The 24,829-nt window shown below is 38.9% G+C and overlaps 1 protein-coding gene across 2 annotated transcripts in view; it reads left to right on the top strand.

Annotated features, from left to right (window-relative positions):
* The window catches only part of LOC108245319 (septin-9-like), a 124,032-nt gene that overhangs the window by 8,380 nt on the left and 90,823 nt on the right, over positions 1 to 24,829 (top strand). The window contains exon 1 of one of the 2 annotated variants that reach the window (XM_017432135.3): positions 12,573 to 12,744. The exons of the other annotated variant lie outside the window; for it this stretch is intronic. Within the exon in view, the coding sequence (XP_017287624.1) occupies positions 12,723 to 12,744 (22 nt within the window). The 5' untranslated portion in view covers positions 12,573 to 12,722. Of the gene's footprint in view, positions 1 to 12,572; positions 12,745 to 24,829 lie in introns of those variants that run through there. 2 annotated transcript variants of the gene reach the window in all.

Below are 24,829 nucleotides of genomic sequence, written 5' to 3'. Positions count from 1 at the left end.
CTCCTCCAGGCAAGTAGTGAAGGCATTGAGAGAGAATGGTGATGATGATGCTCCAATTCTAATGTAGAGTTGTATATCGTCGGCATAGCAGTGAAAAGAGATGTTATGTCGATTAATAATTTGACCCAAAGGCAGCATATAGAGGGAAAACAGCAGGGGCCCTAATACTGACCCCTGTGGGACACCACAGGAGACAGAGACAGCCTGGGACTTGGCCTTACCAAGGCTAACACATTCCAGCCGATTAGAGAGAAAAGATGTAAACCAGTCCAGAACAGTGTCACAGAGACCGACCTCCACATGAAGACGGTGTAGTAGGATGTTATGGTCCACAGTGTCAAAGGCTGCAGTTAGGTCAAGGAGAACAAGGAGAGATGTAAACCCAGCATCAGCTGCCAAGAGGATGTCATTAGTAACTCTCAGCAAAGCGGTCTCAGTGCTGTGAGCAGAACGAAACCCAGACTGAAATTTCTCGTATAGAGAGTTTTTTTCTAGATGAAGCTGCAGCTGAGCGGCAACAGCTTTTTCCAGCACTTTTGACAAAAAAGGAAGATGTGAAATTGGGCGATAATTGGAGAGAATATCTGGATCCAGGGAAGATTTCTTTAGAAGAGGCTTAATGACAGCTGTTTTAAGAGGCAGTGGAACATAACCAGATTTCAGTGATTTGTTTATTATTTGTGTGATTAATGGACTTATTGCAGCATGATTAGATTAGAAATGGACGCCTAAGCGCCCACCTCCATCCAAAATGGAAGTATTTTTATTTTAACTGAGTAAAATTAAACAGACAGAGACAGGTGCACGGCTTTCTGGATTGAAATAATATTTCTGCAATAATACTTGAGATTAACTGAGGTAAATGGTGGAAAAACTTCTAAAGAAGTTGTGCTGGCATATAAATAATAAAAACCCTTCAATTTTAAACCCCACCTGGGCTTGAACCTGCAGATCACTGAACCACAGAACTACTGAGTTTCAGCAGGCACGCGCTGAAGGAAGCCACAGAATCAGATAAATAAGAGCCACCTGTTGCTGACATAGAAAGTCACAGATGCAGATAATAGGCCTACTGTTCGAAGAAAATGTCCTGTTGTTTATCTCCTCTCTGTCTTTAATTATCTGTGTTCTGTTCATGTCTGCTCTGCCTGCTCCAAGCTGCTGACTGATCATTTATCTGCTAGTTTTAGTCTCATAAATGCATTTTTAAACATAAAAATCTCCACTGTTGGACACAGCAGGTTTTGCTGCATTAAAAAAGATCACATGAGGTGTAATGTTATTAGTGGTTGTATCACTGAGCTGAAACCAGCAGAAGGTGTCCACAGGGTGGAATATTTTAGCCTCAATGAGACAATTGAAGCTGTCCTGTAGACAGGAGACATGTTAAATCTACTGACCTGCACCACTCTATAACTGCAAATAAGTCCAAAACTGAGAATGAATCACAAAAAACATTTTAAATTTCAAAATAGTTGAAAAACACACAGAACAAGACAATACACAGCAAGCTGAGTAATTAAGTAAATCACATTGTTTATTAGGAGGGACTACTTTTTGGGCAAATGATTTTTTTATGGACGCGTCTGGTTGATTGTTGGGCACATGTGATATTATTGTTTCATTTATTTTATTTTAGTGTTTCTTTTATTTTACTTTGTTCATGCAACCAAGCTATCCACTGTGCCTGTTTGTCATTTTTGGAGAGAAAAAAAGATCTGTGGTGACACTTGAAAAGCGACAAAAATCTTTGCTATTCAGATTTTTAAGCTGGGTTTCATTCTTCATACACTGTCAGTAAACTGAAAGAAGTTTACGAAGGAATAAACCACATTTCTATGTCACTGTTTCTGACTGTCTGAAAGACATATGAAATCAACATTTGGATCAACAAAAATACAATTTGTGATTTTCTAAATACATTTTAGAGGCAAACCTGTCCAACCACAACATATATTTTTGTTATGCTTGACAGGTATGGCTTAATGGAGTTTAGCTAAGCTTTGCATGGTTGGCTGTAAAGTCAGTCCATGTGATCAGGCTCTTATTTATTTCAGGTGCTGACATTCACAACACCTTTTGAATACCTTTTACAGCATGGGAGACATATTATAAGACTGCTTGCATTTCTTTTTTCTTGTTTAATTATCCTCAATTTCAACAAAATTATATTATGCAGTCTACATGTTTTGCCTATTTATAAAAAGTTTGGTTTTGAGCTGCGTTGAAGTGTAGGATGGTAACAAAAAGTTTAATAATTACATGTGTTCAGATGGATTTTGGGAAAACGTAACTGGTCCTCTGTGAAGGTAGCAGTGGTTAACCATTCTCCATGGCACAGAGAACTTATCACACTTCAAAATAAAGACAAAGGCTGCACCAGGAGTTACAAAGGACAAAGGTTCTCTTTCAAGAAGCAGGGTAAAACATGGACTTTTTGTCCAACCAGGCAAACAAACAAACAAAGATGTTATCTCCTAAAGAACATGGCATAGAGACTTTTCAATGTAACGAGCAGCTGAGTGTACCACCAAGTATGCACTTCTTGGGATGTGTCCATTTGACATTGTGTCACTAACAGAAGGTAATCCTGTTCAGCTGGAATATTTCTGACGTTCATGCTAAAAAATAAGAACTCAATTTCATGCAAATGCATAAGCTAACTAATTCATTGATTACACAATGCATATTAACAAGAGAAATAAAAGGAGAAACACATTAACTGATTGATGGTCCTGAGTGGTCTGGATTTAGCTCCTTGCTTTTTTGCACTGAAAGCACACTATTTCTCTTATTTCAAATACATTTTTACATGAAGATGCGTACACCTCAACAAAGCCAGTGACATTTTGTCCTTTCAGCTTTGATCTAAAGGTTAATTTTAAGGCCTTATAGTTTAAAGATTGACGTCAAAACATACTGCAGTTTTCTGTAAGTTTGAGTTACTTAGAGTCAAATCTCAACCATATAAAATTGTGCCAATTTAGTATTTTACAGCTGTAAAAGAATAATAAATTTTATTTATTTATTTGTTTTCCAATCTTATTCACTTTAACTCCAGTCAGGTTTGTCAGCAAAATAATATGGGGCTTTTCCTTTAATGCATTCAACCATTGCCATGTTTCATAACATCAAGCAAATTTACATTAGCAGAAAGTGAATCACCTTCAGTTTGTTTTGTTTGAGCACGGGGCGCAGACCTCCATGCTGAAAGTCCTCTGCGCCCTCTCCCTGTTGTTGAGCCTCCTCTGGGAGGATTCTGAGTTTTGTTTTTAAAACAGTTTGAAGAGTGATGGTCTGTTTTACCGCAGGTCCAGCATGTTAAATCTTTATTAAAAGGTTTATTTGATCTGTATGAGCTGGATCCTCCTCGGGAGGGTCCTTTGCCTTGGCCTGCCGGACTCTGATAAAAAATTTCATCACTGAAGAGATCATCTAAGTCTATTTTTAGTAGTATTTGTTTTGTCATTTGTCTTGTAACAGTGAATGTTGGCCCAGTGACAGAGCTTGAGGATATGGGGATCGAGTCATCCCTCTCCTCCCGGTCGTCCCTCTGGGGACAGTGGGGTGCTCTTGGTTGAGTGTCACTATCTTCTGGGTGAACAAAAAGAGATTCAGTTTTCTTTTGTTCTCTTTAAGCTTTTCTTTCTTTAGATTGTTTAATTTGATCTCGTCTAATTTTTGCATTTTGTGACCACAATTTGGCACATTCAATTTCAGCTTGAATTTTTTCCTTTTTCTTTCCATTTTTCATCAGTGCTTTAGTTTCTAGAGTTTGTAAGAAGTACTGCCATGTATTCACATTTAATGTTCCCTTAATTTGATATTTTTCTTCCCATTTGCCCAGGTACTTAGTGGAACCTGGGTGTTTTCTCTCCATAAATTTATGGTCGCCTTCTAGAGCTCCATCAGGAGTCTTATTGCTTGAATTTCCCATATTTATTTACTTATAATGTGTTTTATGTTTACAAAATCATTTACTCAGTCACACAACTTCACCGACAGCCCTCATCCGCTCACTCACACACACTCGCTCAGTTTCTGCGTCTCACTCACTCCTCTTTTTCCACACACACAACGCTAGAAACAGCTCGCTGCGCGCAGACACAACAAGGAAAGGTTGTCTCTTTTAACACAGTTTGTTAGATGCTAGTACGCCAAAGTTTTTCACAAAAACACACATAATCATGAGACAATATGAGTTTATTTTAAAAAACCATTTCATATTACATGAGGACATCACAGAATGCCACACGCACACCTGCAGCCAAGCGCAGCTGTCCCACAACTTTACAATCACTGACACACTCATGCACTATTATATACAGTATTTTGTTTTCGGGCTTTCCCCGGTATAATTTATGAGGTTTTTCAACCTCAAAGGACATTGCAACCTATATTTTATGAGGATCTCCGACCTCAAAGGACTTCTCAACCCAGTTTTCCTTTGCTTTGAAGAAAAACTCTTTACTCACCCCTCCGGTGATAGTTCACCTCGTCCGAAACTCGTCAACTCGCCGCTGGCAGGCGGGGGCACAGACCTCCACCCTCCGGCCTGATGAATAACGTTGATTCTCAGGGCTTTCCCTTCAGGTTCTCCTTGGAACTCTGTGCGGTCGGGCTTCCTCACGTCTGTCCCTTGCCTATCAGCGGACGGAGTCTGTTGAGGCCGGGTTTCGGCACCAAAATGTCAGGGTTATCATTTATTTAACCTGCTAAGAAAAAATCCCACCGGAGAGGCTTGTTGTCTTTTTGTGAAGGCCTTCGCAAAGAGGAGAGATTCCACAACAGCTCCTAATGGCGTGCTGTCCAGGAAGTTCTGCCCCTCCACTTGGGCTTTCTCTTTATTTAAAAGAAGAAGAAATAATAAGAAAAAAGGGGTTGATCTGAGCAAGCCAAGGCCAGTTCTGATCATAGCAAAAACACATAACACATCACTGTTTGGGAGAGCCAGATGGTGTGGCGCCCGCTGTCTGACCTTGGTGTCTCACGTCGGCAGTGTTACACATGAGCACAAAGGCTGATAATGTAAAAACCCTAACATATTTATTTTTAAAAACTTTTTTTTTCTATTTCAAGGGTACAAGTGTGAACAACAATACTTTACAAACATATTGTTTGTAAATGTATTTTAGACCTAAAAACATCTTAATGACTGAATTCCTGAATTTCCCAGTCTCTACTCTCCAGCATTCAGCTGTGTCACCCTGTTAAGTACCAGGCTGTATTGTGTATTTCTACCTTTTACCTGTGTCATCATGTTGAAGATATGTGTGCGTACTTGCGAAAATGTGATTGTGTGGAGTAGAACATGGATTAGCCATTAGTACAAACACTGAAATGGTTTATATAGAATATGCAACACATTATTCAGACCACATACCGTGACATTATTCACAATAGCAGGTAATTTTTTAACCAAAACAAATACAGTATGTCACAGAAATATCAATGCATCCATTTAAACTGGGAGAAATGTCCTGTAAATATTTCAAGAGTTGTTTCTTTTCTCTGTAAAAAATGTAAAAATGTGTAAAATAATTACTGACTGTAGGTTTGTGACTGCCTGGTAACTAATAAATGGTAATTATAAGTCATAGCTTAATTCTAAATGCTTGTGGTCACGTGGCCTTCTGTGGCTTGGTTTTACAGTTGAGATGAAGGTCAAGGCAGGTTATGGTAAGGTTTATTTATCCATATTTAAAACACTGATTGGACCATTCATGGCGTGTCAAGTCTTCTAACATCACCAAACAATACCTTCCAATCACACAATTGCAGCCTTAAATAGTATCAGCTGTTCAAGGACTCAATCATTCTTAACTCACGGGGGAGTTCACCAAATTACAACTTCCACTTAAACACATTATACGTTTCATAAACAAACATGTGTATTTGACCCCTTACCTTTTTAAAATATTTTATCTTTTAACTTTACACATCAACACCCTCATGAAAAACACCAACAAAACACATGCACAGAAATCCCCCCCACTCTTTTATTCCATGGCCTCTTCGGGAACCTATAAATGGTGTCTGGACCCCTGGGGAGTCTTTGTCCAAACACCCAGGAGAGGACACAGAAAAGACAGCTGAGTAATTAAATTCTAGCAATTTCAAGCCACTTCTTTGCAATCAAACTTTTATCCTTAGACTCTACACAAACATTTGCCTACGTTTTACTAACCAATTTTCCTTATTTGCTCAGAGTAACAATTCTTCTCTCCCCCACCTCACTTCTCAATGAGGAGCACCTGTGCAGGCCTGGAACATGTTGATTATTAAAATATATAATCAATATCCAATAAATAGTTAAAACTTCTTGTGTGCAAATATATGCCTAAAGCGCTGGTTGAGGTGCTTTTTAATAAAGTGCATGGGTGCTCTCAAAGTGCTATACAAGTTATCACAGTAAAATAGTCCCAGTAATGAAGACTACTTCATTACAATGCTGTATCTTAATTGCTGGCATAATTACTAAGTAATCTATTTGCCATTTAGCTAATGTTATTATGTACAGTGAACACCTTGCTTGACCATTCTGTCATGTCATGACCGAGGGCCATAAACCACTATTTTGATACAATGTTTCCTACATTTACTGATCTGCAGTCTTTCTGGTCATCCTGTCACCTACTTCAGGAGTCCTTTGGGACAGCCAAGCCAAAAATGCCTAAACTTTCATCTTGACAGACAACTTTAAATTCTTAATGTCCACCGAGAGTCCTCTGGTTGCTGCCATGATAGGCATAGACAACATTCTGACCATAGGTTCTGAAAGTGGCATCTGCAACATGGTCCATTCCAGTTCCATGTCCCTGTCCTCTCCTGGGATGTGCAATCTCTCCTGAAGGTGCGAGTTGAAGATTTCACTGACAGATATTCCAAGTTCACTCTCACTATTAATTTGGGTTCACTGGGTCTCCCTCACTTTCCATCTAACTCACTGCCAGGTGGTGATCAGCTGATAGCTCTGCAACTGTTTTTACCTGAGTGTCCAAAACGATGTGCTGCAGGTCTGCTGATATGATTACAAATCAGTAATTCATTTTTGTCAAAGGTGGCCTGGTTCCAAGTACATTTAAGGACCACACTATGCTCAGACATGGTGTTCATGGTGCTCATGCCTAGCAATGAAGTCAATGAAAAAAACAAACAAAAAACACTCGTTTAGATCAGGGAGGGCATTCCTCCCAATCAGCCATCTCCTGGTGACTCTGTCATTGCCCACATAGGTGTTGAAGTCCTCCTGCAGAACAATTGAATCCCCAGATGACTCTAATACCAGGACAACATCCAGAGACTTTATGAAGGGTGGGTAATCTGACCTGCTGTTCAGAAACTCCCTTCAGACCCTCTCGTTTACTGAGGAGAACTCCATCACCACAGTGCTCAGCTTGTGAGCCTTGACTACAGAGGAGAGTCCAGACCTTCTCCACGAATTGTGTTTCAGCAGCAAAACTATATCTAGTTTTAATAGCTCAACCTCACTAAATCATATACTACAGTTATGCCTCCAAAACCTCACTAAAACATTTTATTCCAAGGTAATAGGTGAACAAATGAAATAGTCGGATAAACAGATATTGTCAATATGATGGCATGTTGCCACAATACTTTGATGATGACCCGGCTAGGTGACTCCCTCTGTTTTGCCAGTCAGCTTGGCCTCCAAGCCATCCTACAGAAATATGTCACCTGTCTGCACTGCCCTAAACAGCTGTGTGCCACACTGCATAACAGAGTACGTAAGCATTAATAGGTCAATGAAAATCTCGGTAGAGTCGCTACTTTAAGTACATCCGCCATGTAGAAAGACTCTGTGATGCCATTTTCTTTTTACATGTTTGAAACACAAATCACATGTACTGTAAGTACTCTGTGGGAAGAGTTTGTGTCATTGGTTATTTTGGGTTTCTTGCCCTACATATGTAATGACTATTACCCGTTGGCACCAGCAGTGGCAATGATAGTATCTGTTTGTGCGTTATGTGAGTGTCAACACTTCCTGTTCAAATCTGAAGCACTTTGAAGAATGGTTAGTTAAGTGTTCTAAATAACAGAGCTCCACATGACAGATAACTCAACTCAGCCTGTTTCCTGACAGCTTCTTGCTCCAGTTTCTAACCACCAGTTTAGATTGTTTTTTCCAGTCTCTCATCTTCAACAGTACCTGCCTTCAAATATAAAAGTCATTGACTAATCCTACAACTGAACCACAGTAAAACTATACTTTCTGTTATACTGCCTCTGCTGACAGTTATCTTAAAATTTCAGCCTTCCTGAATTATTTTATGTAACAACAAAAAGTGTCCTTTGTTGGTTATCCCAGCAAGCATAAATACACAACTGCACACAAACCACGACCTGTTTCCATTGTGGTTTCCTTACTAGAAAAAAACAATAACCCCAGCCTCACATCTGACACCAGACTACTTTGCAAAACTCATTCATTTGAATTGACCTGTACTGGTGCACAAGCAAACCCATATCATCAACCCTCCACCACTGTGCATGACTATTTGTAGGCAATGAGGCATTTCTGCTGATATATATTTGATTTTTTTGCCAAATGTAGCTCTGTTTATTAATTCCAGATGTTTTTACTTTGGTTTCCTCTGTTCAAAGGACTTTGTTTCACATGCAACTTTGGAAGCCTAATCTGTGCAACCATGTCCTTTTTTGAAAATAGAAGGCTGTCTCCTGGCAACTAGTCTTACCCGTTTCAATTTATTTCAAATATTAATTTTAACAACTTTAAAACAAAGGTAATCAGTGGGCACATTGCATATGTAAAAGGCCAAGCATTCCTTGGAGGAATGCACATCACCTGCCACCTTTCATGCCAGAGTTTTAGACTAAATCATCTTATGCTGGGAAAGGATGGAGTTATAGTCATTTTGGGAAAACCCAAAGGGGTTATGAGCAATTTCATATTATACTGTGAGACGAGCTCTCACATGATCTTTTGCTTGTAGTACATGTTGAGGTTTATTCTCAGCTACTAACAGCTACTAATACTTACACAATCATATCAGGGTGCTGTACAAAAACATTCACATACATTACAAAATGCTAATTAGTAAAAAACTTATCTATCTAAGGAAGCCAGCAGATTTAGTTGAATCTTCACTTCGTTGCAGTCTCTCATCCTGAGCAGCGTGTTGGCAACAGTGGAATAAAAAAAACTCCAGCAGAACCAGAACCAGGCTCAGAATGGGCCTCAATCTGCCTCAGCCAGCTGGGGTTTAAGAGGACAGGAAAGAGACACAGACAAACACAGAATGACTGGTTCAGCTGCAGTTTCTATGGGAAGAAAAGTAAAGAAAAACACTTGTTCCTGATAGCAATAATTCCAAATACAAACATGGAGAGTAGACAGAGTAAAGTTATCTTAAAATTTCAGCCTTCCTGAATTATTTTATGTAACAACAAAAAGTGTCCTTTGTTGGTTATCCCAGCAAGCATAAATACACAACTGCACACAAACCACGACCTGTTTCCATTGTGGTTTCCTTACTAGAAAAAAACAATAACCCCAGCCTCACATCTGACACCAGACTACTTTGCAAAACTCATTCATTTGAATTGACCTGTACTGGTGCACAAGCAAACCCATATCATCAACCCTCCACCACTGTGCATGACTATTTGTAGGCAATGAGGCATTTCTGCTGATATATATTTGATTTTTTTGCCAAATGTAGCTCTGTTTATTAATTCCAGATGTTTTTACTTTGGTTTCCTCTGTTCAAAGGACTTTGTTTCACATGCAACTTTGGAAGCCTAATCTGTGCAACCATGTCCTTTTTTGAAAATAGAAGGCTGTCTCCTGGCAACTAGTCTTACCCGTTTCAATTTATTTCAAATATTAATTTTAACAACTTTAAAACAAAGGTAATCAGTGGGCACATTGCATATGTAAAAGGCCAAGCATTCCTTGGAGGAATGCACATCACCTGCCACCTTTCATGCCAGAGTTTTAGACTAAATCATCTTATGCTGGGAAAGGATGGAGTTATAGTCATTTTGGGAAAACCCAAAGGGGTTATGAGCAATTTCATATTATACTGTGAGACGAGCTCTCACATGATCTTTTGCTTGTAGTACATGTTGAGGTTTATTCTCAGCTACTAACAGCTACTAATACTTACACAATCATATCAGGGTGCTGTACAAAAACATTCACATACATTACAAAATGCTAATTAGTAAAAAACTTATCTATCTAAGGAAGCCAGCAGATTTAGTTGAATCTTCACTTCGTTGCAGTCTCTCATCCTGAGCAGCGTGTTGGCAACAGTGGAATAAAAAAAACTCCAGCAGAACCAGAACCAGGCTCAGAATGGGCCTCAATCTGCCTCAGCCAGCTGGGGTTTAAGAGGACAGGAAAGAGACACAGACAAACACAGAATGACTGGTTCAGCTGCAGTTTCTATGGGAAGAAAAGTAAAGAAAAACACTTGTTCCTGATAGCAATAATTCCAAATACAAACATGGAGAGTAGACAGAGTAAAGACAGCAGCAAAGCGAGGACGTGGAAATGTGTTTTGCGAATTGCACTAAAGTCCGTCCAGTGGTTCACGAGACATTTTGCTAACAGACAGACACACATAAACACACATACAAGTACATAAACACAGCACAGACAGAAACATTATTGCCTTTGGCAGTGGGTAATAACAATCTTCAGTTGGATACATGGATAAATTGGATCCTGTGGACAGAAAGAAGAGTGGTTCTTTGCTAATCAGAAGGTTTTTTGGACTTGGCTACCCCCACCACGTGTCTTCGAGCAAGATACTGTAACCTGTGAATCTGTGTGTGTGTGTGTGTGTGAATGCTTGAATGTGACTTGTAGTGTAAAACCTCTGACTGGTCAGAAAGATTCCAAAAACGCTATATAAATGTAGTCCATTTACTATTTACTTCCCAGAACCAGCCCTCACTGTTAGAATAATCCTCTAATGATCATTTCAACTTGAGGCCAAACATTTCAAAAAAAGAATAATATCATCAACTTTAACATTTGCCCTAAGAATATATTGATCTAATTTTAACACCTGATAAGAACCAGGTAATTACTTTTAAACCCTAATAAATACAACATTATAGAAGGAGGATTTGCTTCCTTTTACCATGACTGCACTGTGGGATTCAGCCACATATCAGAGGAAAATATGGTACTTTCTTTACCACTACCTTGATGTTACACTTTTGTCAAGTTTAAACACCTTTAGGGATTAAAGTTTTGATAATATGAAACAGTAGAACTTTCTCTGAAGGTTGCGATGTTCAGTTTTCTTGCACAAAATATATGGAGTTTAAACAATTCTCCTTTTCAACCAGAAGAGAGCAGCATTTGACAGTTTTCTCACAGCAACACGGTCACACAAAGCATACAAGCCTTGGTTGGTTCAAAAGGTTATCAGAGGGGTTCATCTCTTGGCCACAAGTTTGTTTTTTTATTGCCTGCCGCTGAAGGAGAAGGCAGAGTGATAATGTTTTGGACTGTATCTGTGTGTGGATGATTGTCTGTACCATTGGCCAAATGTTTTATTAACCAGCGGACGGATTCTAATGAAACCCTCAGAGAAAAATCACTGGATGTACATCTACAACTGATTAACCTTTGGAGTCAATCCCATTTTAGATGACTGCCACAGCTAAGCAACATTAGCAAACACAATAATGGTTTGTCCTCAATGAATTTTGCAGATACTGAGCAAAAATTTGGTGTGGTAGTAGCTGACAGTCAATCACAACATATATTCCAAGTGTTACCAGAACAGGCGAGTTATTGACTTATTCCATGAGATAATGTTATTTCCAAGGTTTTACCAAAGCAGCTACAAACCTATCTTTTCTCAATTTCAGATTATTTCAGTCTAAAACTCTGAAATGACAGGTGGTGGGCGATATGTATTCCCCTAAAGAATGCTAGAGCTTTAATTTAGGTCAGAAATAAGTTTTGGGATATCAGAGGTTTTCATAAAGACATCAACCATGTGCTACTGTATATATGGTAGATACTATATTCAGCCACAAGTTAAGAATATAATTTTTACTGGATAAAAGTAACATTTGTTGAAATTTGTGATGTATTTATCCTGAATATTTTCTAATTGGGTATCTTAATTGAGTCTGTAACTGGATGTTAGGATCTATGTGTCAAGTTTTCATCATCAATTTTCTACTCAATGTCGACTGCTGATTTGGGTTTCTCAGAAAGGTTAACAAATTTACACTGTCACTTATACATAAATGTAACATTAGGTCACACTTATGAAGAGTGGGATAGATTTCAGGTTGTCAGCTCATTTGTCGCATGTTTTATGTCAGTGCACCTTTTCTTCTAATTGCTGAGACTGGAGCTACATTGTATATTCGTTTCAGCTGCTCCACACTGGGACAGATAGTGCCGTGTCTCCAATAGCAATCCGTGCGTAAAAGCGCGTCAGCTGAGCTCTCCACCCCCCACCGCAGCGTATGCGCTCATATTTCTCTCCTTGTGGTAACAAAACTGTCCGCTTCCCACGAAAAAGTGCACATCATTGTGTCCAGCTGATTTTAAGGCACACATTCGCAGGGCGTCACCACACACTGAGACCAGCAGCTCCAGAACCGGTGCCAGAAAACTGAGACAGCATCACTCGGACCGCAGGAGACAGTTCCAGGTTTCCTCTGCTTCTACTGACTGAAGAGAAGTGGATCAGCAGAGCATGAAGAAGACCACAAATACTGGTATTTTTAACTTTATTTATTTATTAGAAAATTGGCAGCATTTACTTTGTGATGTCACATATTATTTCCACTGAAGCCAAAATCAGTCCATAATGTATTATTATGAGGCATATCACGTCCCACATAAAGTAGAACATCATATAAGCTGCTGGCGGTGTGTTCTCCTTAACCTTCTTTCTCTGATGAGTTACCCTTTCGTGGCTCTCCAACTTGTCAAACGTACTTAGGCTCCAGCACCTTGTTAGTTTTGGGTCAGTTTCTTTTGGAGATGACTGTACAGCCATCGGTGGGATCACCCCGGGGTCTCTTGGCTGTCTGAGTCTTCTGTGCATCATCATCATCATCATCTCTGGCTGACCTTCTGTGTGGATGCACTGGCTCCTTCAGGCAGCACTCTCTGCTTGGAGTCAGAGTTATGCATGTGTGTGTGTGTGTTTAATCTCTAGCTTTGGCCCCATCTGTGAGTTAACTTTCTCTCAGCATTTGGGAACACATGATGGACTCTGGGGAAACAATAATAATAAAACGCTTCTTTCTCAGCAGACAGAAATGTGGCACAAGCTGCTGCTGAAACTTGTGTTGAGGCTGAGGGACATAAAGTGCAGACTCTGAATATTTGGGCAGTTTTTTTTTGTGTATTTGTGTCTATTGTACAGTCGTCAGCCTAACCTCAGCCTAAATTTGCGTTGAAATTAGTAATTCATCCCCCGTACCCTACTTTTCCAATAATCTTTACTATTGAAATCAGACAATATCACCCCCTTTATATTCAGCCACTTAAAAGGGGGTAATATTTATGCAATCACTTACTTTAAAAAATTTATTTATCTGGTTCTACTCTGTTAGATTCACTTTGACTTTAGAAGGTTTTTTAAAAACTTTTTTGTCAAAATGCTGATTTACGTAGGCCAGGTTTGATTTATGACAACAATCAAAGCCTAAAACATTCAAAGGGGTGAATACTTTTTATAGACATTGTTACTTTTACAGCCATTTAGCTAAAATTTGTTGTGGTAGTAGCTGAGAGTCATTCTCAACACATACTTTGAGCGCAACAAATTGCACAATATATTTGCTTAAAACCTTTGCATGAACTGTTGGAGTCAACCATGTCTGTCTGTTAGCAACATTTGTCATGAATCACTGGAAGGATTTCAATGAAAATTGCAGAAAGTAATTATTGCCTGTACATTTACAACTCATTAACTTTTGAAGTCAACCCAATTCAAGATGGCTCCCACATCTAAGTGACCTTAGCCTACACAAAAAATGGCAGTAACTCAGTGGATTTTACAGATATTGAGCAGTAATTTGGTGTAATAGTAGCTGAACATCATGTGAGATCTCGCAGTATTGCACAAGATTGTGTATAATGTTATTTTAAAAATTTGATCAAAACAGCTATAACTCATTATTCAACATAAGATGATCTCAGTCTAAAACTGGCAGGCCTTTAATTTAAAATTTGTTGTTTTAAAGATGGCATCAATCCACTGTGTTTGTGGCCTCGCTCAGACTAGCTGTTGGCTCATCAATCGGAAATTAAACAATTTTCCAATGACTGAATCATTCAAAGAGCTATTATTTTATTGTTGGTTCTTTCTGTGTGTTTTTAACTAGCTTGTAAAGCACTTTGGTCAACCTTGTTGTTTCTAAATGTGCTATATGAATAAAACTGACTTTGACTATCTACAACAGGTAAGATATTGTTTGCTCATAACCGTTCCACAGAATTCTACTGCGTCTCTTTGAAGTGTTTCACGTCTATTTGCCAATTTGTCTCTGCAATCTCCCACTCCTCCACCTGACACAGCATCAGAGCACAAACAACTCTCACAGTATCTGCCTTGTCTTTAACTGCTCATAGTTTGCCAGCGAAGAAGGTGTTCAGACTTCTGAGGAGGTGGGGAGAATAATGCGGGCTGTGTTGCATCTGGCGTATAACGGCAGCAGTTTTCAGTGTCGTCTCATTGTTTACTCACTATTTCCCCCAAAAAGAAAGTCCAGATACGTTTCTCAGGAGGCTATCTGGTATCTCTTCCAAGTGCATAAAGCATGTATTTGAAGTGAGAGATTGTTCTGCTTTTTGTTCAGAGTAAGGTCTCCCTGTAGAAAGATAAACCACATGCCCCCTCCCCCGCTACCTTCAGTTTGTAGGTCAGGCACTTTTTCCATAAGGCATCATGTCCTCAACTCAGGATCGCACATTATCAGTCAGTCTGCATACATTTTATGGCTGAACTGAAAAAAAAAGTATTATCTCAGATTGTTTTGTTGAATACATCTCAACACTTTGTACCAATTGCTGACTCAAGATTAGTGATAACGCGTGGGCCACGAGGTTTGCACTCAGTTTTGTTGAGTGATTTTATTGTACAGAAACATGTCGTGCTGTTGGGAGTTGGCGATCATTTGTGAGTAAATGAAATAGTCAGCATTCTTGAGTAAATTTCATATCTTATGTTGTTGTCTCTTGCTTATGTCAGCACTTTAGTCCAGCCTGGAATCCAAGCAAAAATATTGAGATTAAGTTGATTGTCACTGAGCGAATTTTACAAATTTCAAAAAATTCTATAAATAAATAAACTGAGATTTAAAGAGCTTTTATGTTGAAATTATTTTATAGTTTATTTTATAAAAAATATAAATTTTGCATGAGGAAATCCTGTTTTTCATGTGAAAACATGTTAAATGTACATGTGACAAATGAGAAACACGTGTATTGTGCGAATGTTTCCCGTGTGGATTTGACACAAAAAGCACATGAACTTCACACGTAGAAAGTGAAATGATTTTACCTATGAGAACATGCTAAATGAACACATCAAACATGTGCTTTGCTCAGGATTTTGGACCATTTCAACACATCCATGTGATCATGTAGTCACATGGTTCTCCACTTGGTAGATTTGTGGGTTTTTTTTTCTGTAAGGGTACAATTCTCTGAAACTTAAATAAAAAAGCTGGTCTACTTTGCTTTATTTTTTATTTTTTTATATTTTATCACCAATAAAAATGTGATGTCTATATTTTAATAACTTCTAATGCAATATGAGGCTGAATTTAATGAAGTGGACGTGTTCATTTGTTGTGCAGATTCATGACCCTGAATGAGCAGGGAGACCCAGGGGATTAAAGGCACTCTTATTTTCCTGCCTCTTCTTTTTCTTTTCCCTTCCTACGCATGAAAGATCTCAGTCCACTGAACTATATATTCTCATAGTTGGGTCATTTTTGAAAACTGGGCTCTCACTCAGCTTTAACAGACTTTTCTGAGAGCTGGTTGTTTAAAAATTGTTGAAGTTTCCATTTTGAAATGATTTTTTTTGTATTAGGCTTGATTTAATTTTGTCTTAAGGAGACATCATTATCTTTTATAATATTATAAATGGTGGATTGTTTTTGTGACTCAAAATCTCAGCACTATTTAGCACACCACAGAGGATGAAAGCCAAGATTTAGCACTCAGGATTATGTCCATAGTGGGTGTTGTATGCAGGCTTTAGCCAACACAACAAACTTTGGGCATGTTAGATTTTGTTCCCCATGAGAATTCTGTCCTTCATAATTATATTCATATTTTATGGTAATATATGATTTTATCCTTGTTAAGCATTTAAATCAAAATCTAACCCTGACCCTTGAGGTGTAAGGGACACTCCTTTGAGGACCAAAATGTTCATATTTTGGACCGAGAAGACAGATGGTTCGAGAGGGGGGTAAAGAAAGCCATCTATGTCAAAAGGGAGAAACCACAATTAAACAGAGGAGGAGGTCTCAGATTCCAGCTTTCAAAAACATATAATGGAGCTTTAGGCCTGATCCCCAGTCAGTTTCACTCCAATCAACACCTGCACTCATGTGACCAGAGGGGCCCCTCAGTGAGTCAGACAAACAAGGACCCTAACGAGCCTCTATTGTTAGGAGACTGAGAACAATTTGCAAGCAATCCAGCTTACATCACATCTCAGCTTTAAAAGCTCAACTCCACACTCTCTATTTCTGAATTGAGAAAGCTCCTCAGATGAGAAGCGAAACGTCTTCAACTACAGAATAGAAGTCCAGTTGTTTTTGTTTTTTAACCTTTTTTGAGTTTACCATGTCCTGGGTGACTGAGAATCTACACCAGCACATATATACGTAGTTACCTTTTTTGCTTTGAAGCCCCAAGCATTTTCATTAGTAGCCAAACAACTAGTTAAATAAGATCCATCTGTGAGCGATCTGTCAAACAATCTCAGTCTATCTACACCTGTTCTGACAGCCCCCTAAATCAACACCAAAGAACTCTGCACACAAGTCAGAGCAGGAGTATAAGAAAAAAATCCCTAAAATTTCTCAAACCCTGAACACTGAAGACTGGGGTGGAGGTTCACCTTCCAGCAGGACAACAACCTTAAACACTCTGCTAAAGCATCACTCCACTGGTTTAAGGAGAAACAGGTCAAGATCCTGGAGTGGTCCACTTAAGTTTTCACTTCAATACAACTGAGAATCTCAGTTTTGTTTTAAAGATTGTTGAACACAAGCAGCACCCATTCAGCCTGAAAGAGCTGCTGCAGTTTGGTCAGGAAGAATGGACGAAATACAATAGTGAATGCTTTTGTGACCCACTGTAGCAGCAGAAAACAATTTACTGGAAATTATATTAGATCAGAATCTTTTGAATGCGATAAGACTTTAGCTGACTATTTTTGCTTGGATATTATCCTGAATGCTAATATATAAAACTGCTACTTGTTGACTTCTGTTATGCATGGTGATATGACTGCACCGTTTCATCAAACCCATGTGTTTTTTGAATTGTTTTTTAGATGGAGGTTTGCTACGGGGACCAGTGAATCTAAATGGTTTCCTAGAAATGCCATAATCCTTGGAGTCACAGCATCAGTCACATCATCCTCCCATCTCTCCCCCCCACTAAAAACCACACCAGTAGGTCCTCAGAGAACAAGCAGATGAGGGGAGTCAATACTGCTCTTTATTTCTCTTTAACAATGGCTCCTCAGTGATGGCCGAGTGAGATTCCCTTCTGTCTGAGTCACACGTTGGCCTGGGCTGCCACTGCATTCACCACCGGCCCTTGTGATAATTAAACTCTCTCTGCAAAGTGAGGTGTTCATTGTCTGTTCTATACACTACTTTACAGTTGAGCTGCTGAGCTCTTTATAATCCCTATCACGCTGACAGTTGTGCCTGAGTATCCAACCACCTTTATCAGTTTTAAGTGCCGAGTACAAAAGCTGCCTCTTTTAGCTCCCGAAGGCTGGCTTAGACCCAATCTATTCAGCCAAAGTTATTCCCAGTCAACTTTTCCCTCCTTAGATAAACCTAAGAGCTAATAGCCTAATGGTTTCCCTAGTTTTAACCGGAAGAAATGACTCATGGTTTTGATTCTGTTTCCTGAGGTTTTATCTCCTGGTTATCTTTTTTCATAGTTGTAATTCTGATCTGAATGAACATAGCTCCGGGCTCTGAAACGCTGAACCATACGTCAATGATGCATGCTCTCACAAAGGAGACCTCTCTCCTCTTGATGAATAGTCTCATATACCCCTGCAGAATGAGCATGACATCATCTGCTACTGTGTGCAAACTTGGTTATAAATAGAGATGGTCGACGATGACGTTTCAGCTTAACAACCCCCCCTGTGAACAACATAAGAGCGAACACGGGCCATGTCACTGATGAGCGGGCAGTCTGTTGTAAATAATTTCACTGCATGTTCGTTAAAGAAACACCTGATGTTACGAGCAGATGCCATCAGTAACACATGGGCTGATTGTAATGAGGGCATAGCTGGGACTGTGCAGGCTCATTACTAACAATCTGACTTTGATTTGCTCATTTCAGACACAAACTTTCCCTTTGAGCCGACACAGGAGTGATGACTCATAGTTCATTTGGTTTTTGCCAATTTACATCTTTTTGTATTTAATGAGCCATAATTAAAACTATATGATGAAACAAAAAGGAAAAGGTACAATCTTTTGAAGTGGGGTTCTGTGAAAGGGTATAACACATATTATCTTACCCGTTGTAGATAGCTTTTTGAACGACTTCAGTAAGGAGAAACTGAGCTTAACTGTAACCAGATTGACAAGCTAACAGCTAGTCCAATCAGTGCCAAGACCAAAGTAGATTGCTGCTGTCGTAAGCTGACCCCAGTCCCATAAATTTTTGAACAGTTTGTGTGAATGGCATTTTATAAACCTGTTACACCACTGTCAGTTTTATATTAGCAGACATATCATGATATAACCGCAGGAAATGCCCCTGGCTGGGCTAGCTGTTTTAGGCCCTGCTTACATGAAAATGATCTCTTAGTGTTTTTTCAACGTTTATTGTGGTGAATCAACAAGAAAAAACAAAACAAAAAAACATTTACAAGGATATGTCTGTGCTCATTGAACCTGCTGTAGTTTCTATGACAGGCAGGGTTGCCAGGTAGAAAATGACAAACTATTGTACTGTTGCTTCAAAATGATTGTATTTTGACCCAAACTATCAGATGTGCTGAGTGAGGTGTGCTTTCTCAGAGGGAAGAGGTAGTAAGATTAGTTGTATGTTGTGATTGGTGAACATGTACACAGAAAAGGAGGGGGGGCTTGACCCTAAAACTATTTTATAAAAACGGTAATTATCGTATATCTGGCGATACTGATGACAGACTTTCACTGAGGCGCGCATCCAGTCTGGAGCATGAAAACACTTACATCCAAAATGGTGAATAAAGACGTTTGTTTGGATGGATAATGACGTTGGGTTGCTGCTGCATGTCGAAAAGACTGAATAACAAACATCACTCTGCTATCTGCTATTACTACTGTTGTTGATCATCTGCTTGTGTGTGTGCAGAACAGCTATGGACTGCAGCCGTCTGTGGTGCGCATCTGTGATTTCACACAGCTGCAGGGGTCCCCTGAAAATCTCCACATTGAAACCTGGGTTCAGAAAGCTTTTGTTTCAGAGGAAACAAGCCCTGTTGTGATGTACATGAACAACTGAAAGCCAGCAGAAAAGCTACAACTTCAATCAAAAACAGCATAGTGTAAACAGACCCTCAGACCCTATTTGCACTTGTAAAATACCATAGACTTCTATGTAACATGTTAAAACATGTTGTAGATAGCTTTTTGAATTACCTAGCAACGTGTATTAATGTTCGTAACCTTTCCACAGAACCCTACTTTTAAAAAATCTGAACCACCACTTTAAATACAAAATTGGTGGTATTTTCAGCATGTCATAAAGTACACTTTGGACATAATTTTGTGGACAACACAAAATGATCAACCTCCAGCAAAGAGTTTATGTGGTCTTTGTGAGTCTACAAAAACGCAAGAACCCAGGCAGAGTTACTATGAGCTGCTGCTGCTGTTTGTTCAGCTCTCTTCTTCAGAAAAATACCAAGAAGACTGATTTATTTGTATATCCTTTTTATTTTCGAAACTTGGTGGACTGTTGAAGCATGGGCAAAAGAGAAGCCCAATAAATTTTGGAGTGGATCAAGATCAGTTTTCCTAAAATTACAGCATTGGTCTTAGTGGTGGAAGCTATTTCTGACTGCTTGTTAAGTTGTTTTGCCAGTTCAACTAAGATAGATTTTGCCACTGATGTGAGATGGAACAGTTTATTGACAGTATGATTCACGTTTTGGCGAAAACTCAGACTCAGTGGACGCTGACACTGAGGCTGAAAGAGATCCTGTTAGTACTTTTTTTGCAACTGGCCACCGAGGAGTACCGCAGCCTTTGGTGACCAGTAGAAATAGAGTAATAATGAGTGCCTGTGAGAAGAGCAAGGGAGACAAATGAGGAGTCGTAGTGGAATAGCTGAATACAAGCACTGGTTGGATGAGTGAGAAAAAGTGAGAAGCAGTAGAATGGTGAAGGACTGATAAGGAACTGCCTAAAAGTGACCAAAGATTTACTGATAAATAACAGATAACCTTCTGTTGGTAGGATCACTCAAAAATGTTTGATTTGCTTGGAAGTTTTACCAGAGGTAGAGGTTCACACAGTTTCAAAGTGACCCGTATCAATTTGAGTTCTGTTCTGGGTTTAGCTTAAGCTATTTAGAGTTAATTAACCTTTCTGGGACTTAAACCTCAGAGTAAATAAACTCAAAGTCAGAGTTTGTTGAACATCCTTTCTGGAATAGCCCCTAAGTGTCATTAACTTTAAAACAACAACAACAAAGTGGAAAATAACCAAAAAGATGAATTTTTGACTTGTTTTTTTCTTTACACCTGTGTTCAGTTAGTTATTCACTACAGACCTGCTCTCGGTTGATTATACCAACTTTGTGTAGTACAAACCGATTATTAAACCTTTTTTGCATCATCTGCTCTTTTTGTATAAATTTGTTTTGGATTAATTGGTCTAGTTTTGACTTTCACGTTTGTGTCCACTCTTCCCTTTTAAAAAAGTTTAAATTAATCTGTCAAATAATTGTATTAGAACATTTTCCTCAGAAATATAAAAGAGTTGAAATTTAATAAACCACAGAAATGAAAAGATAAAATGTGCTGCACTTAAAAACAGTACCTGTCCCTCAAACATATACAATAAAATTCATAAATGTGTTAATTGAAATCTTCACGTTATTTTTCTACAGAAGAAAACAGGATTTTTTTTCTCTCCAAAATTACTTCTTATATTATTTTGCTGATAGTTTTTCTCTCTTTTGAAAAGTCAAAACTCCCAACAAAACAACACAAGCATGTTGTGTGGGTGTTCTCCGGTACTTTGTTTTTTATGTTTTGTTTTTTTTACAAACATGCATGTTTGGATGTCTCTAAGTGTGATTGTTTTATTGTCTTCATTTGGCCCTGTGATGTACTGGTGACCGGTCCAGGGTTTACTCTGCCTCTGGCTGGGGATTGCACAGGACTAAGCGGGTAAAAAATATTGTATGGATGTTTTTCCCCAGGTCCTTCCGTTTTTTTCTTATATGAATGGTAGGGTTATTAGAAATTCTACATTGACCCTAGGAGTGTTCCTGTGTTGATTAGTTAGGTATAGGAAAAGAGTGGGTCAATATTTGACTAAATAATCCAGCATGAACTGCCCAAACTTTATTTGTCAGCTTAATGACAAATCTTAAAAGGTAGTGACTTGTACAGTACAGACTGGCTCATATATTTCCTTCTTGTTTGCGTTTACTAAAGACGTTCTCCTTTGCCAAACTCCACATGAACACAGATCACCACAGAGCTCATACGTATGTCAGGAGCTCGTTTTGTGTGCATGTGTGTAGATCTGGGTACATGTGTTGGTTATGTGTTCACCGTCTGGGTCCAAGTTGTGGATTTAGACATCAGGAGCTTGGCACGCTGATTACAGAGGTCTGAAGCCACGCTGAACCACAGGAACTCCTCGTTCTTTCCTTTACCAGCATCGTCACTTCATCAGTTCAGGCTAATTCTCAGAGAAAAAGGTGAAAGCAGTGAGCTTCGGGATTTAGTGTCTTATGACAATCAGCCAACTCACATAGCTTTATTCCTCTCATCCATACTGAATCAAAGCACACCTCTGCTCACCTACGTAAGCATAATTAAGCTGTGTGGTTCTTAAATAAAGTAGGGACCATAAAGCATATTACACTGAAGCAAATCTTGATAGTGCTCTGTTTTAACACATTTCACATGCAGCCAGCATGTCTAGTCTATTTCTTCCAACAATCCTATACATAATAGTTAAATAATGCCAAGACCTTTACACTGACCTCTGCACTTTGAGCAACATCCACATATTTATAAACTGCTGCAGCAGACCTCTGAATTTCCAGCAAGAGATCAAAAACTTTGAGGATATCCTTTTTTACAGAGACTGCTGCCAGTCCCCTCTCACATCTAATGATTACCTTCTGCTGAGGAGAAAATAGCCAGCAGTGTTACCACAGACATGCAGGAAAAGACAGACACACAGACTGCACCACTTGCACTTTTCCAGCCTCTGACAGCCCAAATGAACTGAGAATGGGATTTAAGCTGCCAACGAAATGGAAGCGAGGAGCCTGTGTGAGTTATTGCTGCAATGAATGGGGGTTTCTGTGAACCTGATTCGAATGGTGAGTTGTTTCTGTGTGCACTGTGTGTGTGTGTGTATGTGTGTGTTATTGTCAGAAGGGTCATGTGTTGCTGAGTGCCATGATTTCTTCCCTCAGATTTTTGGTTGAATACATCTCAACACTTTGTACCAGTTGCTGACTCAAGATTAGTGACAACGTGGGCCATGAGGTTTGCACTCAGTTTTGTTGAGTGATTTTATTATACAGAAACGTGTCCTGTGGTTAAAACTTTGTGATCATTTGTGAGTAAATATAAAGGTCAGCATTAGATCTTAAGTTGTGGTCTGTTGGTTATTTCAGCACTTCAGTCCAGCCTGAAATGTATTGAAGTTTTTGATAGATTGCCTTGAAATGATTTAGTCATTTATAAAGGCTTTCAATATTTATTCAACATAAGTAAAAAGTTCTTTTTAAAATGTATTTATTCAAAAGTTTTCATTTCCGTTCTGTATTCTGATTGGCCTTGCAAAAAGCTAAAATTTTGGCAATAACTATGGGTGTCAATCCTGACTGTTAGCAAAATATCTCAAGAACAACAGGATGGATTTTAATGAGTCTCTCAGAATGTGGTCACAGCTAAGCGACCCAAGCAAACAAAAATAGCTATAACTCAGTCAATGTTACAGATATTGTGCTCAAATTTGGAGTGGTAGTAGCTGAAATTCATCCACAACACATACTGCGAGGGCTAATAGATCTTGTAAGAGCTTTGCTTAAAACTTCGGCATTATCTATTGTTGTTAAACATGTATGTCTCTTAGCAAAATATCTTATGAACCACTGGATGGATTTTATTGAAACTTTCAGAAGATGATCATTGGCTTTATATCAATAGTGGTTTACTTTTGGATTCCAACTAATTCAACATGGCCGCCACAGCTAACTGACCTCAGAAACTACAACATTTACAATAATCAGTCAGTTTTACAGGTAGTCAGCTAAAATTTATGTATTAGTAGCCGAGGCTCATTCGCAACACATGCTCTGATTAGTGTGCAAGATCTTATGGTGTTGTGTGTGATCTTGCATAAATTTATTTTTAAAAATGAACTTAGGCAGCTATATCTCCTTATTTTCTCAACATAAAATTATCTTAGTTTGAAACGCTGTCATGAAAGGCGGCAGACGATATGCATTACTTCAGAATGAAGGCAGATAGCACCTTTGAAAAAAAAAACCCAAATGAATAAATTAAAGAATTTAGGATGTTACTAATTGTATTTTAAGACCAGAAATAGGACATCTGGACATATTTAAGACTTCTTAAAACCTAAAATTAAGATGATTAAATGTAAGACTTTTTTATGACATTTTAGACCCTGCAGAAATTTTGTTAATTGCTTTTTCTTCTTGTTTGTTGGGTCTGTGTGGTTACTTTGACTTAATTCAGAGTTTGGTGACATTTATGCCTCAAGCTTGGTTTAACACAGATAACTAACTTTGTAGTCAGCTTTGGTTGACATGATTGTTTTAAGCTTCACAATAAATTAAACCAATGTTCATGTGCTTAGTGTTTTTGTGTGATGTGACCTCTAGTTTGGCAGATACGTTGCCCGTGTTTTGATGGATCACCTGTAGATGTTGGTAGCTTGGTAAAGGCAGAAAGTTTTTGTGTCGTGAGCCAAGTTATTTGAAATTATTGGAAGGCATTTGTGGCTTACCTCACTGATTTCTTTTCTTTCTGTGCTCTTACAGTTTGAGTGTCGGTGTTACTCACTGAGTGTTGTGATTTAGTGATTGGGTTGAATTGCATTTAAAAAGGAAAAGTCTTCTTGTTTGTATGAATGTATCTCCTCGAGGTTAGCACGAGAGTGTGTGGCCCAGTTCTAAATTTGGCTGCTGTGGATGAGTGATGTGAGGAGTCGTGTCTTTGCTGTACACGCCCCAGGTTGTATGTGTTAGCGGCAGCAGGGGACTCGTGTGAGGAGGACAGCTCCTTTCTCTCTGAGCGTGTGTATGATTGAGATGAAGCAGAGGGAAGATGGTAACTGCGTGTCTCTCCTGTGAGGT

The sequence above is a fragment of the Kryptolebias marmoratus genome, linkage group LG3 (genome assembly GCF_001649575.2).
Source record: "Kryptolebias marmoratus isolate JLee-2015 linkage group LG3, ASM164957v2, whole genome shotgun sequence".
Lineage (NCBI taxonomy): Eukaryota > Metazoa > Chordata > Actinopteri > Cyprinodontiformes > Rivulidae > Kryptolebias > Kryptolebias marmoratus.
This window is presented reverse-complemented; position numbering and strand designations above follow the sequence as displayed.